This window comes from Schistocerca nitens, chromosome 7 (genome assembly GCF_023898315.1).
Source record: "Schistocerca nitens isolate TAMUIC-IGC-003100 chromosome 7, iqSchNite1.1, whole genome shotgun sequence".
NCBI classification, from domain to species: Eukaryota; Metazoa; Arthropoda; class Insecta; order Orthoptera; family Acrididae; genus Schistocerca; species Schistocerca nitens.
In genome coordinates, this window is record NC_064620.1 from 426220380 (window position 1) to 426239307 (window position 18928).

Consider the following 18928-nt stretch of genomic DNA (forward strand, 5'->3'; position numbering starts at 1 on the left):
AATAGTCACTATCACCTAATCACCTAACATTCACAAGGATTAAAGTAAACAGTTACAACCCAATAGCGCAATTACTATTTATTGCTACTGCACGTGAATTAAGGTAGCCAGTGTGACACGTGCGAGGCGTTTTCAGCTGAGACATCGGATTAGCATTAGCTGAAGCGCATAGTTTGTCTGCTACTGGCAGTACAATTAACGGCCATAGTATCCAATCTACGCGTCTGTAACCTCTCACCTCGGCTGCTTCAATCCTCCTCCGTTGAGCCGGCCGGGGTGACCGAGCGGTTCTAGGCGCTACAGTCTACAACTACGGTCGCAGGTTCGAATCCTGCCGCGGGCATGGATGTGTGTGATGTCCTTAGGTTAGTTAGGTTTAAGCAGTTCTAAGTTCTAGGGGACTGATGACCTCAGAAGTTAAGTCCCATAGTGCTCAGAGCCATTTGAACCTCCTCCGTTGATTGGCTGTCCGTTCGGTTGCCCCCCATAATTCGAAGTTCAAGGGACCTCAGCCTGAATAATTGACAGTTCGATTTAACGAAGGTGCGAGTGATGTAGGAGCAAGCAGGAAAAAGTCGAAGTAAGGGCTTCCCATCCAAATACGGAAGTTAAAAATTAATTCTGTGTTTCTTTACAAAGCAGCAACTAGAACTTAAACCGAAATCCATTTTTAAGTTTCATAAACTTTTTTCTTTTTAACAACTAAAATGAAAAGCACATAGAAATTCCTAAAACACTTAAGAACATTTAAGTTTTATTTTGCAACGAAAAAAAAATTTCTGTGTACTTTTTTTGCTTCAGTGCCCTCCAGTGTGCTTGATCAAGTGCATTTTCTAATGTGATCAAGGCCGCAAACACATCAACATCTACTACTGTTCTAAGCATATACATGCCCAACGTTTCCAATGATGACGTTGCATCTTTTAGAGTCAGAGATGACACTGTTTCTCCTTTTTAAAAACGGCGAGGTTAGCTCCACTTCGTCTCTCTGTATGATTCTTTTTCAGCGGTCCGATCTTTCTGCTTCAGCACTATTGACAGCGTGGATAGTGGAATCCCGAAATTTTTCAACACATCCTTTTGTTTTCACTCCACATTACTTGGCCTCAACAAACAGTTGCTTTTCTGTGAGAGTCAAACACTTCCACATCTTTGAAGTCATTGTTGGAACTGATCTGTGTATTAATTACATTATGAATTTTTGAGTAAACAAAGGAAGGTCGCGAAGATTTGAGTGACGAAACAAATACACAAACAACTGACAAAACAACTTGAACTGACCAGTGTAATATATACGCTATCTTCGAATTATTCAGTGTGTACGAGTGGTCTGTCATTATTGTCGCTTCGATTCATTGGTTCATGAGATGCTTCCCAGAGAAGCTTCGCCAAAATTCCTGCAGTTTTTTTCTTTTATTTCAAAAGTTTTTTTATGCAAGATGATCACGAACTGAGTGAGAACTGACCTGTAAATTCGGTGCGAAGGCGAACAGTGCTCGTGGCTCAATGTTCTCAATAGCGTTGCCAGAGAGGTTGAGAAAGTGCAGACTCTCGACGCTGGTAAACGAATCAACCTGCAAGGACTTGAGCTGATTCTGAGCAAGATCGATGAACTCCAGCGAACTGAGGCCAGAAAACACCTGTCAAAGAAGGAAAATACCAACTCTTAATTATTGCCCATATCATCTGCATAGGACGGCTGGAACTTTAAATAGTGTCAACTAATTACTTACAAATTACGCAAAATTGATACATGTTCCAAAGTTGTACTGTTCTTCAGAGTTGTTACCAGTATTGCGATGTGGAAGCCGTAGGATACCATTAGCAGCGCGAGTTGTGTCCATGGTTCGAGTGGAACGATCTGTTGCCCGACGAATCTCTGTAACGGTTCTGAAGCGAATGCTTCCTTCAATCTAGGAATCAAGTTGAAGTCGGAGTTCCTGAAATCCGGGGACTGTGGTTCGTTAATTTTTGGAACACAGCTTAGAAAAAGAACCGGAGACACTTTCTTCGGGATCCGCTGATCATTTTGCAGGACAACGCTCGGAAGCTTACGGCGCACGTTGTGACTGATTAGTTCGATCGTTGGGGCTGGGAAGTGCCGTACCATCAATCACACTATCAGGACTTAAGCCCTTGCTACTTCACCTGATTCCTAAATTGAAGAAAGCGCTTCATGGCATTCGCTTCAGATCTGTTACAGAGATTCGACGGGCAATAGACTGGTCCACTGGATGTATCAATACAACTCGCGCTACTAAGAATATCCTACGACCTCCACGACGCCGACAATAGGTTACACACAGTCCTCGTACACGGAGAGCAAAGCATTGGGCAGCAATTGTAGAAACAGATAGTACAGTAACTTTCGACTAGCGTTCACTAGCATAGGTGGCAAACGTGTCTTACAGCACAGTACACAGGAAAGAAAGATAATATTGCTTTGTTTATACTTACGCCATGCATTAACTGAAGTTGTCCAATGCATCTTGAAATATAATGTATACTTCTAGACGACTCTACTTACGGCTAGGCGATTTCTACACAGTACAGGATGTTTCGGAAAGACTCATCCTGAAACTCCTGGAAGATTAAAACTGCGTGCCGGACCGAGACTCAAACTCGGGACCATTGAGGTTGTGGTGGAAGTAAAGCTGTGAGGACGAGTCGTGAGTCGTTCTTGGGTATCTCAGTTGGTGGAGCGAAAGGCAACGGTCCCGATTTCGAGTCTGTCCGACACACAGTATTTATTTACCAAGAAGTTTCTTTATCAGCACTCATTCCGCTGTCGAGTGAAAAATTCATCCAGAAGACTCATCATATTTCATAAAACTGTATATTCTACATGAACGAAGACAGAAACTTAGGCTAAATTTTATGTTACGCAACCATTATCCACAACAGTTTCCCGTGGAGAGTATCCTTCACTGGGCTAAACAGATAGCAGTCGGAAGGAGAGAGATCCGAGCTGTAGGGTGCATGAGGAAGAACAGTCCAATAAAGTTTTGTGAGCTCCTCTCTCGTGCGGAAATTTGTGTGAGGCCCTGCGTTGTCATGGAGAAGGAGAAGTTCATATACTTTCTTTGGTGACGAACACGTTGAAGTTGTTTCTTCGATTTCATGAGGGTAGCACAATACATTTCAGAGTTAGTCGTTGCACCATGAGGGACGACATCAAACAGAATAACTCCTTCAGGGTACCAGAAGACTGTCGCCATGACTTCACCAGCCAATGGTGCCGCTATGAACTTTTTCTTCGGAGAAGAGATGTTGTAGCGCCACTTCATGGAATGCCGTTTCCTTTCTGGTTCGAATTGACGAACCCGTGTATCATCGCCTATGACCATGTTCGACAAAAGTTATCACGATTAGCCTTAGCCCGCAAGCAGTTCCGCACAGAAGGTCCTTCGTGGTTCTTCATGGTCTTCTGTTAGGCGGCGAGGAACCCAGCGGGCAAGTACCTTTGAGTACTCCAAGTAGTGGACGAGTGTGTCAGCACGACCAACAGAGGCGTCCAGTTGATCAGTGAGATATTTGATTGTGATTCGTCGATCATCTCGAATGAGAGTGTCCGCACGTTCCAACATTGCAGGAGTCACTACGTGCGGCTAACCGGCACGTGGGTGATAGAACAGGTTTGGGCGGCCTTGTTGCAGGGGTGACAGACGCCTCGCCCAACGACTTACCGTGCTTTCGTTCACTGTCGTATCTCCGTAGACATTCTGCAAGCGCCTATGAATAATATCTGCGATGCTCTGGTTTTCCGCCAAAGCATGTCTATGACAGATCTCTGCTTCGAACGCACCTCTGTTGTAGACGTCATTTTGAAGGCTACTAATAGCGCCGCCACCAATTGGAACCTCATGGAACTATAGTGGCTGAAGCGAGAATATTCCACAATATCCCACAATAAATTTCGCAATTTTCCAATCGAAACTGTCCGATAAAAAAAAGTGTTGCATTACTTATTGAATGCCCCTCGTAAAAAGTACGCAAGGTTGCATGTGCATCCATGTAAAAGATATACCCTCGTGAAATAGCAGAGTTGCTTTAAAAATAAAACTTTTGAAGTACGATGCATAAGTTGATTTACCGTAAGTTTCTATCTTCATTCCTGTAGAAGACATCCTTTTCCTTCACTGGTATTGCAGCACTAGATGTGCCTTAGCCTCCTCAAATATCTGCATCCACACGTCTCTGTTCTCTGCTTTTATCTTTCATCCTAGAATTTCTATCTTGGTAACGTCAGCCAACATTTTCGAACCATCTCATTCTTGGTCGGCCTTTCCTCCTGGTGAAATGTAGTCTTCCTTTATTATTCTTTTCGACATCCTGTCATTTACTATCCTCACCATGTGTCCTAATTAGTGTATTTACAAAGAATGAAAATACTTCACTACATCTTTCACCTTTGCAAGCTGTTGTAATTCATGGTTTTATCTCACTCGCCAACTCTGTACCTCCCTCACAGGACCGCAGTTTTTTGCCAGACTTCCTCTGTCAAATGCCCTTCGATAGTTTATATCCACTTCTGACAGCGTCCACATTTCTTACAACTGGTCCTACAACGAAACAGTTTGTTCTTAACTTTATTATTCTTGTAATTAGAGAATCCTTAAATACACTACTGGCCATTAAAATTGCTACACCACGAAGATGACGTGCTACAGACGCGAAATTTAACCGACAGGAAGAAGATGCTGTGATATGCAAATGATAAGCTTTTCAGATCATTCACACACGGTTGGCACCGGGGGCGACACCTACAACGTGCTGACATGAGGAAGGTTTCCAAACGATTTCTCATACACAAACAGCAGTTGACCGGTGTTGCCGGGTGAAACGTTGTGATGCCTCGTGTAAGGAGGAGAAATGCACTTTGATGAAGGTCGGATTGTAGCTTATCGCGATTGCAGTTTATCGTATCGCGACATTGCTGCTCGCTTGGTAGAGATCCAATGACTGTTAGCAGAATATAGAATCGGTGGGTTCAGGAGGGTAATACGGAACGCCGTGCTGGACCCCAACGGCCTCGTATCACTAGCAGTCGAGATGACAGGCATCTTATCCGCATGGCTGTAACGGATCGTGCAGCCACGTCTCGATCCCTGAGTCAACAGATGGGGACGTTTGCAAGACAACTACCATCTGCACGAACAGTTTTACGACGTTTGCAGCGGCATGGACTATCAGCTCGGAGACCATGGCTGCGGTTACCCTTGACGCTGCATCACAGACAGGAGTGCCTGCGATGGTGTACTCAGCGACGAACCTTGGCGCACCAATGGCTAAACGTCATTTTTTCGGATGAATTTAGGTTCTGTTTACAGCATCATGATGGCCGCATCCGTGTTTGGCGACATCGCGGTGAACGCACATTGGAAGCGTGTATTCTTCATCGCCATACTGGCGTATCACCCGGCGTGACGGTACGGGGTGCCATTGGTTACACGTCTCGGTCACATCTTGTTCGCATTGACGGCACTTTTAACAGTGGTCGTTAAATTTCAGATGTGTTACGACCCGTGGCTCTACTCTTCATTAGATCCCTGCGAAACCCTACCTTTCAGCAGGATAATGCACGATCGCATGTTGCAGGTCCTGTACGGGCCTTTCTGGATACGGAAAATGTTCGACTGCTGCCCTGGCCAGCACATTCTCCAGATCTCTCACCAATTGAAAACGTATGGTCAATGAAGGCCGAGCAACTGGCTCGTCACAATACGCCAGTCACTACTCTAGATGAACTGTGGTATTGTGTTGAAGCTGCATGGATAGCTGTACATGTACACGCCATCAAAGCTGTTTGACTCAATGCCCATGCGTATCAAGACCGTTATTGCGGCCAGAGGTGGTTGTTCTGGGTACAGATTTCTCAGGATCTATGCACCCAAATTGCTTGAAAATGTAATGAATTGTCAGTTCTAGTATATTTGTCTAATGAATACCCGTTTTTCATCTGCATTTCTTCTTGGTGTAGCAATTTTAATGGCCAGTAATGTACTTGTGAGTTCGCACAATACGCTTTATTTCCTGCTTGTATCATTTCTTCAATATACTGCCTCATGTTATTACCACAGTTTAAAAGAGCTTCTAATAATGGGAGCATCTGGTACAATTAAAACATTTGTCAGAGGCGTTCAGGTCTTGTGGTGTACATCTAGCCTTGCAACGGGATATGATAATGTATTTTGTTTTCCTGTCGTTAACAATGAGTCCAGTTTCTGCTCCTTCTGCTTGTTTTACTTCGACTACTTCTATAAGGATTGTTAAGTCCCTTGCCAAAATTTCATTGCATTAGTAAATGCACGCATGGTATTTCATCATTAATGTACGTTTATAGCCTACTTTTTTATCGGATGGTGAAGACTATCGAGGAAGCTAACTGCGCAAAAATCTTGTGTAACAGAAGATATATTTCAACTGATCGACGAAAGAACGACGTCAAAAATGAGCGAGGAAAGAAGGCCAGCAATATTAGTCTTTTAGGAATGAAACACATAGAAATGAAAGGACGCCAAGACGAAGTGGCTGCAGGAACAATGCGAAGAAAGTGATAAAAAAAATGGTCGCTGGAAGTTTCGATTCAGCGTACAGAAAGTTCAATACAACCTTCATTGAAACTAGAAAGGCAAATGTGTCAACTTCAAGAGTGCAAGAGGAATTCCTCTGCTAAACTCAGAAGAGAGAGCGGATATGTAGAAAGCCTCTAGGAGGGTGAAGGAAATATCTGATAACGTGATAGAAAAACACATGGGAGTCGATACTGAAAAATATTGGGAACACAATACAGTATCACAATCAGAGTTAAACAGAGCTTTGGAATATTTACGGTCAGACAGAAAGGTTAGATAACATTCCTTTGGAAATCATTTAATCATAGGGGACAGTCGCAAAGAAACGACTATTCAAGCTGGTTTGCGGAATCTATGAGTCTGGAGATATACCGTTAGGCTTTCTTAAAAGTACCATGTACTCAATAACGAATATAGCAAGGGCAGCTAAATGTGAGAACTACCGTATAAAAATCTTAAAAGCGTCCAAATTGCTGACGAGAATAATGTACAGAAGAATGGAAAAGAAAACTAAGGCTCTATTAGACACCGATCAGTTAAGCTATAGTAATGGTAAAGTACAGAGAGGCTTGTCTTACGCTGCACTCGATGATGGAAGCAATACTTACGAAAATTCAACGCACGTTCATAAGATTTGTCGACCTAGAAAAAAACCATGCAGGAGGGAGTGACTTCCAAAAAAATGTAGGAGTAAGCTACAGGGAAAAGGGGGGATAATATACAGAACTAAGAGGAGAAAAAACGAATAGAAGGCCAAGTGTTCGGATTAGAAAGGATATAAGACAGCGTTGTAGCCTTTCGCCCCTGCTATACAATCTACGCATCGAAACAGAAGAAATAAGACCTTTAACAGAATACGATGAGAACAAAGAATAGTGAGAGACCCAGAGAAAGAGTGTACTCAAGGCGACATCGCTAGTAACGTTTCAAGAACACTGCATGACATCTACACACATGAAAATCCGTACGGCAGAACTCGAACAGACACCAGACAAACACGGCAACAAGATCCTTGGGAGTACAGAAACTCAAACACAGACACAGACACTGATGTAGATGCAGACACAGAAAATGAGACAAACACAACAATAATGTCAGACACACACCCGTTACTTAAGGAATATAAAACCTAAAATAGATCAATAAGATAATTATAGGAAATGCAGACACACCACATGATTGCTTTATGTATCTAAACTGCACTTTAAATATGCTAACTAAATAATGTAAAGGAAATGACTAATGTAAACAATGAGACAATCAGTAAGTCTAAGTATTACGCCACACAGCGAGACCAGGCTCGAAGATTAAGTTCCGAGGCAACCCTGGCACCTATTACATTAGTTAAGTGAAACAGTAATAATTAACACTAGTTTTTAGGCAACAGACAAATACACACAGAGTCATTCATGATGTATTTGATTTCGTAATGTTAGAAGAAATAGTTTTGAACCCTGCTTCAGGTGAGGCAGTCTCGATGTTTCCGTCGAGACCTTCCCAGCTGGAATAGCAAAACCACAAACCATAATTTATACATTATAATTCGTTTTAACAGTAAATAAAATCAACAGGTAGTTCCTTTCCTATCTTTCTATTATTTTCTTCAAAATTACTAACATTTGTTATTTTAACCCTCCCTTTCCTTCACCTACTTTAATTTTCTTTGTAACTCATTGTTACAACTCTTCTTTTTATTGCTCAAAACAACTTTTGCTAGTTATGTGGAACAAAGTAGTGTTACATATAAAACTGTAAAATGTGCGACCTGCTTTTAAAATATTAGGCAGCATATCTGTAAATGTACACTATGTGATCAAAAGTATCCCGACACTCCCAAAAATAAACGTTTTTCGTATTAGGTGCAGTGTGCTGCTACCTTATGCTAGGTACTCTGTAGTCATTAGACATCGTGAGAGAGCAGAATGGTGCGCTCCGCGAACTCAAGGACTTCGAACGCGGGTCAGGTGATTGGGTGTCACTAGTGTCATACGTATGTATGTACGCGACATTTCCACACTCCCAAATATCCCTAGGTCCGCTGTTTCCGATCTGATTGTGAAGTGGATACGTGAAGTGACACGTACAACACAAAAGCGTACAGGCCGACCTCGTCTGTCGACTGACAGAGACCGCCGACAGTTGAAAAGCGTCGTCATGTGTAATAGGCAGACATGTATATAGACCATCACACCGATAAATGCCAAACGAAGCCTCGCTTGGTGTAATGAGCGTAAACATTGGAGGATTGAACAATGGAAAAACGTTGTGTGGAGTGACGAATCAAGGTACACAATGTGTCGATCCGATGGCAGGGTATGGGTATGGCTAATGCCCGGTGAACGTTATCTGCCAGCGTGTATAGCGCCAACAGTAAAATTCGGAGACGGTGGTGTTATGGTGTGGTCGCGTATTTCATGGAGGAGGCTTGCACCCATTGTTGTTTTGCGTGGCACTATCGCAGAAAAGTCCTACATTGATGTTTTAAGCACCTTCTTGCTTCCCACTGTTGAGGAGCAATTCGGGGATGGCGACTGCATCTCTCAACACAATCGAGCACCTGTTCATAATGCACGGCCTGTGGCGGGGTAGTTAGACGACAATAACATCCCTGGAATGGAATGGCCTGCACAGAGTCCTGATCTGAATCCTGTAGAACACCTTTGGGATGTTTTGGAACGCAGACTTTGTGCCAGGCCTCACCGACCGACATCGATACCTCTCCTCAACGCAGCACTCCATGAAGAATGGGCTGCCATTCCCAAAGACAGCTTCCAGCACCTAATTGAACGTCCGGCCCCGTTAGCTGAGTGGTAGGCGTGGCAGAATGTCAATCCTAAGGGCCCGGGTGCGATTCCCGGCTGGGTTGGAGATTTTCTCAGCTCAGGGACTGGGTGTTGTGTTGTCCTAATCATCATCATTTCATCACTATCGACGTGCAAGTCGCCAAAGTGACGTCAAATCTAAAGACTTGCAACCGGCGAACGGTTTACCCAGCGGGAAGCCCTAGTCACACGACATTTACATTTACCTGATTGAACGTATGCTTGCGAGAGTGGAAGCTGTCGTCAAGGCTAAGGTTGGGCCAACACCCTACTCAATTCCAGCATTACCGATGCAGGGCCCCACGAACTTGTAAGTGATTTTCAGCCAAGTGTCCGGATACTTTTGATCACATAGTGTACAATAAGTGAAATGAAACGAGAAATGCAACTAACCTTATCCTGTTATAGGTGCCCAATTCTTTTAGTGGTCAGTAAAGTGCTGGCCTGCAGGTGCTATTAAACGCTAATTTAAAATAAACAAACATGCAGTGGAGATCGACGTCACATCCATAAATTTTTCCCATTATTTGATTAGTAAAAAAGCGTAGGGGAGACAATCGTGTGAACCTGGATGAAACATTATGAAACACGCTGTATTTTAGCTACAGCGGACGAGGCGTTATTTATTTTGAGGCGAGAGAGACAGACCTTTTTGTTGAGTTCGGTAAGGATGTTCCGGGCGAGGGAGAGGCGCTGCAGCTGGCGCATGTTGGAGAAGGCCCCCGAGTGCACGGAGCGGATGCGGTTGTCCGACAGGTCGAGCAGGCGCACCTCGTACAGGTCCAGCGGGTAGACCATGGTGAGCCCGTTCAGCCGGTACGTCGCCCACAGGAGGCGTCCTTGGAACCCTGCCTTGGCGTACGGCGACGTGTCCGCCTGCGTCTCCTGTCCGAACAGCACACACACACACACACACACACATGACAACTCCAGGCAAGTCACTGCAGTAAGAGTGCAGGGTCTCGCGGTGGTAACATCGAATAAAATGTTCTCCAGCTTCCCGCCACGTCCAATGCTTGAAATGCAGCAAGCTTTCAACCAAGCATTCGATGGCCACCGGCAAGTGGACTGACTGTTGCACATACGCCCTTACATACTTTAGCTGCTGGCTGTGACGTCGTTAGAGCTTACAGCATCGCCATTTAATGTAAGCCACTGTATACTAACATACACTCTAAGAGAGAGAGAGAGAGAAAAAAAAAGGAACGACGCACCACTGAGGAATTATCCCAATGGGACGGAAATCGGTAGATGTGATGTACATGCACAGAAAAAAAATTACAATTTCAGAAAAAAATGGATTAGTTTGTAAGACGTGTATATTTCTATTGTCTATTGTCAAACCACAATTTATGAAAGATGTTTATATTTTATTAATAGGATTAAGTAGGAATAATTAATAAAAAATGGTTCAAATAGCTCTGAGCACTATGCGACTTAACTTCTGAGGTCATCAGTCGCCTAGAACTTAGAACTAATTAAACCTAACTAACCTAAGGACATCACATACATCCATGCCCGAGGCAGGATTCGAACCTGCGACCGTAGCGGTCACGCAGTTCCAAACTGAAGCGCCTAGAACCGCACGGTCACACCAGCCGGCCAATAATTAATATTTGTCATGTTGGAAATAATGGTGGTAGCAGGGAATGTCTGCACTGTATTGTTGGCAGCAGAGACCGCACATTGATATAATTTTAAAAAGGGCGGGAGAGACCGCGTGTGGATACATTTTAAGAAAAGAGCGGGAAAGACCGCGCATTGATACATTTTGTAATGGTAGCAGGGATTGTCAGCTCCAGAAAGCATTGTTGGCGGGAGAGACCGCACTTTAGCGTTCGTAGGAAGTCAGTACTAAGCGAGAAGTGAAGCGAGTCGGTAGCAGGTCTGAAGCGAGAGGTTGAGAGGAGCGGTGTGCCTGCCAGCCACCAGCTATGATTTACAGGAGATTGTAAACGGAGGAACAGAGACATCTAATATTATTGAAATATTTCTTTGAGAAACTCAAGACTACTGAAGGTATGTTTGCGCAATGCTAGTTGTAAGATTATTGTAGAAAGTAAGTCCCATTTGAACGTTTGTAAAACCATTTCATTCAGAATATAATTAATGTAAAGATGTTATTATGTTCCATGTACCATAAACGTTTGTATCCAAAGTTCTGTATAACTTCCATGTAATGTTTATGAAAAAGGAGAATGCTTTGGTCCTACAGGAAAAATTTAATCTGTGCTAATTTTGTTAAGATGGAGGCGACAAATTAAAGCGTGTTAGCTGAAGCTGGGACGTGGCTGTGTAAGGTTGGGCAGAGGGGACGTGTCGTTTTATAAGGGGTAAAGAGTGGTATTTCAGTGGAAAGGAGACAGTTTTACTAATAGTAATAGTCGAAGGCTGTATGATGGACAAGAAAAATATAATACGGAAATGGCGGAAGAAGTTTTAGAGAGCAGATTGTCATAAAGACATTCTTGTAATGAGCTACTATATTTTAAGAAGAAACACTATTTTTTTTTAACTAACAACGAATAGAGGAGACCAGGAGACAAGCTCGCTGGAGCCAAGATTCGAGGTAGAACATTCAGCAACGGATTGTGCAGAAGACAGAAGATTATCAAGACGGAGAATCAAGAGATCGAAAGTACGAGAAGAGAGAAATCGTTATTACAAAACGCGAGTGTTCCCTGCGTTAATGCAGAGTAGATACGAAACAGTTAAAGATGTTATTACATCTGAAAGACTGAAATTGTGAACTACAACGATGATACGAACTTCGTTATAAAAGTGACTGGTATCGATTGTCTGCACTTGAGAAAGGAACAGTTAACACTGTGACTATTGCTAAATTATTTACTTTAACTTGATAGTTAAATATTAATAATGTAGCACCATGACACTCAACTAAGTTGTTGTGTGTGAGTTTACAAACGGTGTCTGATTTTCGCCTAATATTACTCTTGGACTCCTTGCTCCGAAAGAAAAATTTAGGACTTCGAATGGATTGGAGATCTACATCGACGTCTACATGTTTACTCTGCAATTCACACTTAAGTGCCTCTACCGTACCACTCTGCAATGGCGCGTGCGAAAAAGGATCATCTAAATCTTTCCCTTCGAGCTCTGATTTCTCTTATTTTATTATTATGATCATTTCTCCCTACGTAGGTGGGTGTCAACAAAATATTTACTCATTCGGAAGAGAAAGTTGGTGATTGAAATTTCGTAAATAAATCTCGTCGCAAAGAAAACCGTCTTTGTTTCAGTGACTGCCACCCCAACTCGCGTATCGTATCAGTGACACTCTCACCCCTATTGCTCGATAACACGAAACAAGCTGCTCTTCTTTGCACTTTTTCGATGTCCTTCATCAATTCCACATGGTAAGGATCCCACACCGCGTAGCAATATTCCTTCAGAGGACGGACAAGTGTAATGTAGGCTCTCTCTTTAGTGGGTTTATCGCATCTTCTAACTGTTCTGCCAACAAAACGCAGTCTTTATTTCGCCTTCCCCACAATATTGTCTATGTGGTCTTTCCAATTTAGGTTGCTCCTAATTGTAATTCCTAGGTATTTAGCCGAATTGACTGCCCTTAGATTTGTGCGATTTATCGTATACCCAAAATTTATGAGATTTCTTTTAGTACCCATGTGGATGACCTCGCATTTTTCTTTGTTTAGTGCTAATTGCCACTTATCGCACCATACAGAAATCCTCTCTAGATCATTTTGTAATTGGAATTGATCGTCTGATGATTTTACTAGACGGTAAATTACAAATGGTTCAAATGGCTCTGAGCACTATGGGACTTAACATCTGTGGTCATCAGTCCCCTAGAACTTAGAACTACTTAAACCTAACTAACCTAAGGACATCACACACATCCATGCCCGAGGCAGGATTCGAACCTGCGACCGTAGCAGTCGCGCGGTTCCGGACTGAGCGCCTAGAACCGCTAGACCACCGCGGCCGGCCGGTAAATTACAGCGTCATCTGCAAACAATCTAACGGGGGTGCTCAGATTATCACCTAGATCATTTATACAAATCAGGAAGAGCAGAGGGCCTATGACACTACCTTGCGGAATGCCAGATATCACTTCTGTTCTACTCGATGATTTACCGTCTATCACTACGAACTTGACCTCTCTGAGAGGAAATCACGAATCTAGTCACACAACTGAGACGATACTCCATATGCTCGCAATTTGATTAATAGTCGCTTGTGAGGAACGGTATCAAAAGCCTTCTGGAAATCTAGGAATATGGAATCGATAAGATCCCTTGTCGACAGCACTCATTACTTCATGGGATTAAAGAGCTAGTTGTGTTGCACAAGAACGATATGTTCTGAATCCGTGTTGGTTATGTATCAATAAGTCCTTTTCTTCAAGGTGATTCATAATGTTCGAGTACAGTATATGCTCCAAAATCCTACTCCAAATTGAGGTCAGTGATATGGGTCTGTAATTCAGTAACTCCCATTTCCTTCATTGAATATTGGTGAGACGTGTGCTACTTTCCAGTATTTATAGGAACAGACCTTTCGTCAAGTGAGCAGTTGTATACATTTGCTAAGAAAGGCAGTATTGTGTCTGCATATTCTGACAGCTAACAGCTGTTCTGGTTTCGAAATCTGGAATATTTACTTCGTCTTCTTTCGTGAATGAATTACGGAAAACTGTATTTAGTAACTCCGCTTTAGTGGCACCATCATCGGTAACATTTCGATCGCTATCGCGCAGTGACGATATTGACTGTTTTTTGCCACTGGTGTACATTACATACGGCCAGAATTTCTTTGGGTTTTCTACCGTATTTTGAGACAATGTTTCATTGTAGAAACTGTTAAAAGCATCTCGCATTGACGTCCGCAATAAATATCGAGAGTCCGTGAAACTTAGCTAGTATTGGGGATTTTGCGTTCTTCTGAATTTGGCACGATTTTTTCGTTGCTTCTGCAACAGTATTCGACGTGTTTTGTGTACCACGGTCGATTAGTCCCGTCTCTTATTAGCTTATGCGGTATGAATCTATCTATTGATGTCGATACTGTATCTTTAAATTTGAGCCATATCTGGTCTGCACTTACATAGTTAGCTTGGAAGGAATGGAGACCCTATCTTAAGGAGGCATCAAGCGAATTTTTATTTGCTGTTTTAAATAGATATATTTTGCGTTTATTTTTAGTGGTTTTGAGCCTCGCAACAATGACCTTGTGTTCACAAATCCCTGTATCCGTCATATATGTTAGGCTAAAGAGCCTGAATTACCAATCACGGTTTGTACTCTTAGCTCTGAAACCATTGAGATAAAGCACACAAGTCAGTACTGTTATTTAGGATGGCCGTTCTCAAGTTTATTTGCTTTGCATTGATATATAGCTGGATGTTGTAGCACACATGTGGCATTTGCAATGAGACAAAACTAACGAATCATTACTGACCTGTAATCAGCTACAGTCTATTCCCTCAAACGGAAGGCACGTTATTTGTCTTGTAATAGCTCCCTCCATAGGCCTAAGCAGGCACATCGGCACCAACCGAGCGCCATGTCATCCTCCCTCAATGGCTTCACTGCATGGGTTAGAGAGGGGTGTGGCTCAGCACACCGATCTCCCGGCCGTTGCCAGTTTTCGTGACCGAAGCCGCTGCTAGTCGATGAGGTAGCTCCTCAATTGGCGTCGCGAGGCAGAGTGCCTCCATTCCTGTCCCCATCCCTGGCAGTACCGGGATTCTATCTACATCCACACCTCCATCATACTCCACAAGCCACATAATGGTGCCACAAACTGAGCCCTCCAACCCTGTTCCTCTCGCGATTAGCGTGTGCTTTATAACCTTCAATAAGCGACACTTATTCCGGGATCTTTCATTGGGTACTCCTGTAGTTTGCTAATATCATGTTAACCTTTTCTATCTCTGATCTGCTAGGACGAACATTCTCTGAGGACATTGTGGCTAATTTATCAGGCAAATCGTGTTTACCCGCCAATCCTGTTCCTCTCCCGATAGCGTGTGCATTATAACTTTCAATAAGCGACAGTTATTCCGGGATCATTCCTTGGATACTCCTACAGTTTGTTAAAATCATATTCTACATCCACTTACATACTCCGCAATCCACCATACGGTGCGTGGCGGAGGGTACCTCGTACCACAACTAGCATCTTCTCTCCCTGTTCCACTCCAAAACAGAACGAGGGAAAAATGACTGCCTATATGCCTCTGTACGAGCCCTAATCTCTCTTATCTTATCTTTGTGGTCTTTCCGCGAAATATAAGTTGGCGGCAGTAAACTTGTACTGCAGTCAGCCTCAAATGCTGGTTCTCTAAATTTCCTCAGAAGCGATTCACGAAAAGAACGTCTCCTTTCCTCCAGAGACTCACACCCGAGTTCCTCAACCATTTCCCTAACACTCGCGTGATGATCAAACCTACCAGTAACAAATCTAGCAGCCCGCCTCTGAATTGCTTCTATGTCCTCCCTCAATCCGACCTAATAGGGATCCCAAACGCTCGAGCAGTACTCAAGAATAGGTCGTATTAGTGTTTTATACGCGGTCTCCTTTACAGATGAACCTCATCTTCCCAAAATTCTACCAATGAACCGAAGACGACTATCCGCCTTCCCCACAACTGCCATTACATGCTTGTCCCACTTCATATCGCTCTGCAATGTTACGGCCAAATATTTAATCGACGTAACTTTTCTATCTCTTATCTGCGAGGTCGAACATTCTCTGAGGACACTGTGGCTAATTTATCAGGCAACTAATTTATCAGGTAAATCGTGTTTGATCCCAAGGGAGAGCTTCTATAATCTAAAAAATTCCCATGTGCACGCCACATGTACTCTGCTACTCTAGTATCCGCTTCCTGCGTGTAGTGCACGCCTGACCTGTTGAGGGGAACCCTACAATTCACCCGATAGCGGAGGTCAGAAATTTCTGTCCAATACGTCGCAGAGTCGCCTGAGCCTTTAGTATGGACCTTTCACTTTGTTCCAAACCAGAGGACCACAATCAATCCCGGATACGGTGCTGAAGATAGACAGCCTGTAACCCACGTGCGATCATAGATGCCCCATGTTTGACAATGTTCCTGAGTGCATTACTGTTCGCACCTCTGGCCAAATAAGGATGCGTCCAGCTCTGTTAAACATGATCGTTTTGGTGGTATATGTGTTATGATGTGGGATGTTGTATTACTAGCCTCCAAAACTTTTAACACGGTACGCTCACTAGTCAACGCTATTGTGACGCTGTAATCATTCCTCATGCGCATCTTTTCAAGAGTGCACTCGGTCCTCAAGACTCAAGTTTGAACGACAAGATGTTCAGCGAATGGACTGGCCCGCCCGTTCCCCCGACTTAAATCCCTTCGAGCACGTGTGAGATTCGTTGGGGAGACGTACTGCAGCACGTCCGCATTCACCAGCGACCGTCCAGCAGCTGTAAACCGCGCAGGTGGACGGATGGAACGCCCTACCACAAGTACTCGTTACCAACCTTGTGATCAGCATGTGAGCGCGTTATAGAACATGCACTGCCGTCCGTCGTGATCACACATCCTATTAAGAATTATGTCCTGCCTTTTGTAATTTCCAGTGGACCATCACTAATGGCAGTGACTTCAGCGTAATTATTGTTTTTGAATGAAAGTGTCGTGTCTGTCCGCCCATTTCGTATTTCATTCAGTTAAATCCCGTGCTATACTACAGCAGTCTTTTTTTATGTATGGTTCAATTTTCATCGAGATATGTTACTTGTTAGTGACATATAATGTGAAAGTTACTTACGTCCTCAAGTTTTGCACTCCAGCAGAAGCCATCACGGTTCATGGGTGAAGATACGTTGTACCAACACGAGTCATGTCCCTTCTTGTTCCACTCGCATATGGAGCGAGGCAGAAGCGACATCTATGTGCCTCTGTACGAGCCCTACCGAGCGAGGTGGCGCAGTGGTTAGACACTGGACTCGCATTCGGGAGGACAACTGTTCAATCCCGCGTCCGGCCATCCTGATTTAGGTTTTCCGTGATTTCCCTCAATCACTCCAGGCAAATGCCGGGATGGTTCCTCTGAAAGGGCACGGCCGACTTCCTTCCCCATCCGTCCCTAATCCAATGAGACCGATGACCTTGCGGTCTGGCCTTCTTCCCCAAACAACCCAACCCAACGACCCCTAATTTCTCTCGTCTTCGCGTTCCTTACGCGACATGTACGTTGGCGGCGGTAGAATCGATCGGCAGTCAGCCGTAAATGGCGGTTATTCAATGTTTCTCAGTAGTGTTTCGCGGAAAGATGTAGTCTGTCTTCCAGGGCCTGCCATTTGAGTTCTCAAAAAATCCTCCGCAATACTCACATGTTAATCAGACGTACCGGTAACAAATGTGGCAGTACGACACGGAGTTGGAAGACCAAACACTCAGGCAGTAGCAACCTTTGTACTGTGTGCATCCACAGCTGTAGAATTGAGTCGCAATGAATAAGACCGCTTCAGCTGTATGATAAGTCCTTATTTCTGACCCAACTGGTCTCGCGGAGTTAGAGCCATATCTTCAGGGATGTTGTTGTTGTTGTTGTGGTCTTCAGTCCTGAGACTGGTTTGATGCAGCTCTCCATGCTACTCTATCCTGTGCAAGCTTCTTCATCTCCCAGTACCTACTAAAACCTATATCCTTCTGAATCTACTTAGTGTATTCATCTCTTGGTCTCCCTCTACGATTTTTACCCTCCAAGCTGCCCTCCAATACTAAACTGGTGATCCCTTGATGCCTCAGAATATGCCCTACCAACTGATCTGTTCTTCTAGTCAAGTTGTGCCACAAATTTCTCTTCTCTCCAATTCTATTCACTATCTCTTCATTAGTTATGTGATCTACCCATCTAATCTTCAACATTCTTCTGTAGCACCACATTTCGAAAGCTTCTATTCTCTTCTTGTCCAAACTATTTATCGTCCACATTTCACTACACTACATACAAATACTGTACTCGATATTAACAAATGTCTCTTCTTCAGAAACGCTTTCCTTGCCATTGCCAGTCCACATTTTATATCCTTTCTACTTCGACCATCATGAGTTATTTTGCTCCCCAAATAGCAAAACTCCTTTACTACTTTAAGCGTCTTATTTCCTAATCTGATTCCCTCAGCATCACCCGACTTAATTCGACTACATTCCTTTATCCTCATTTTGATTTTGTTGACGTTGATATTATATCTTCCTTTCAAGACACTGTCGATTCCGTTCTACTGCTCTTCCAAGTCCTTTGCTGTCTCTGACAGAAATACAATGTCATCGGTGAACCTCAAAGTTTTAATTTCTTCTCCGTGGATTTTAATACCTACTCCGAATTTTTCTTTTGTTTCCTTTACTGCTTGCTCAATATACAGATTGAATAACATTGGAGATAGGCTACAACCCTGTCTCACTCCCTTCCCAACCACTGCTTCCCTTTCATGCCCCTCGACTCTTCATGGATATAGATTTATAATTTATTCCTAACGATAAGTAATATGACTCAACAT

The 18928-nt window shown here is 43.5% G+C and overlaps 1 protein-coding gene across 1 annotated transcript in view; it reads right to left on the reverse strand.

Annotated features, from left to right (window-relative positions):
• LOC126195360 (slit homolog 1 protein-like) overlaps positions 1 to 18928 on the reverse strand; it is a 129389-nt gene that overhangs the window by 61148 nt on the left and 49313 nt on the right. The window contains exons 3-4 of the mRNA XM_049933938.1: positions 10046 to 10282; positions 1467 to 1640 (exon numbers count right to left, since the gene is read on the reverse strand). Of these exons, the coding sequence (XP_049789895.1) occupies positions 1467 to 1640; positions 10046 to 10282 (411 nt within the window). The remainder of the gene's footprint in view (positions 1 to 1466; positions 1641 to 10045; positions 10283 to 18928) is intronic.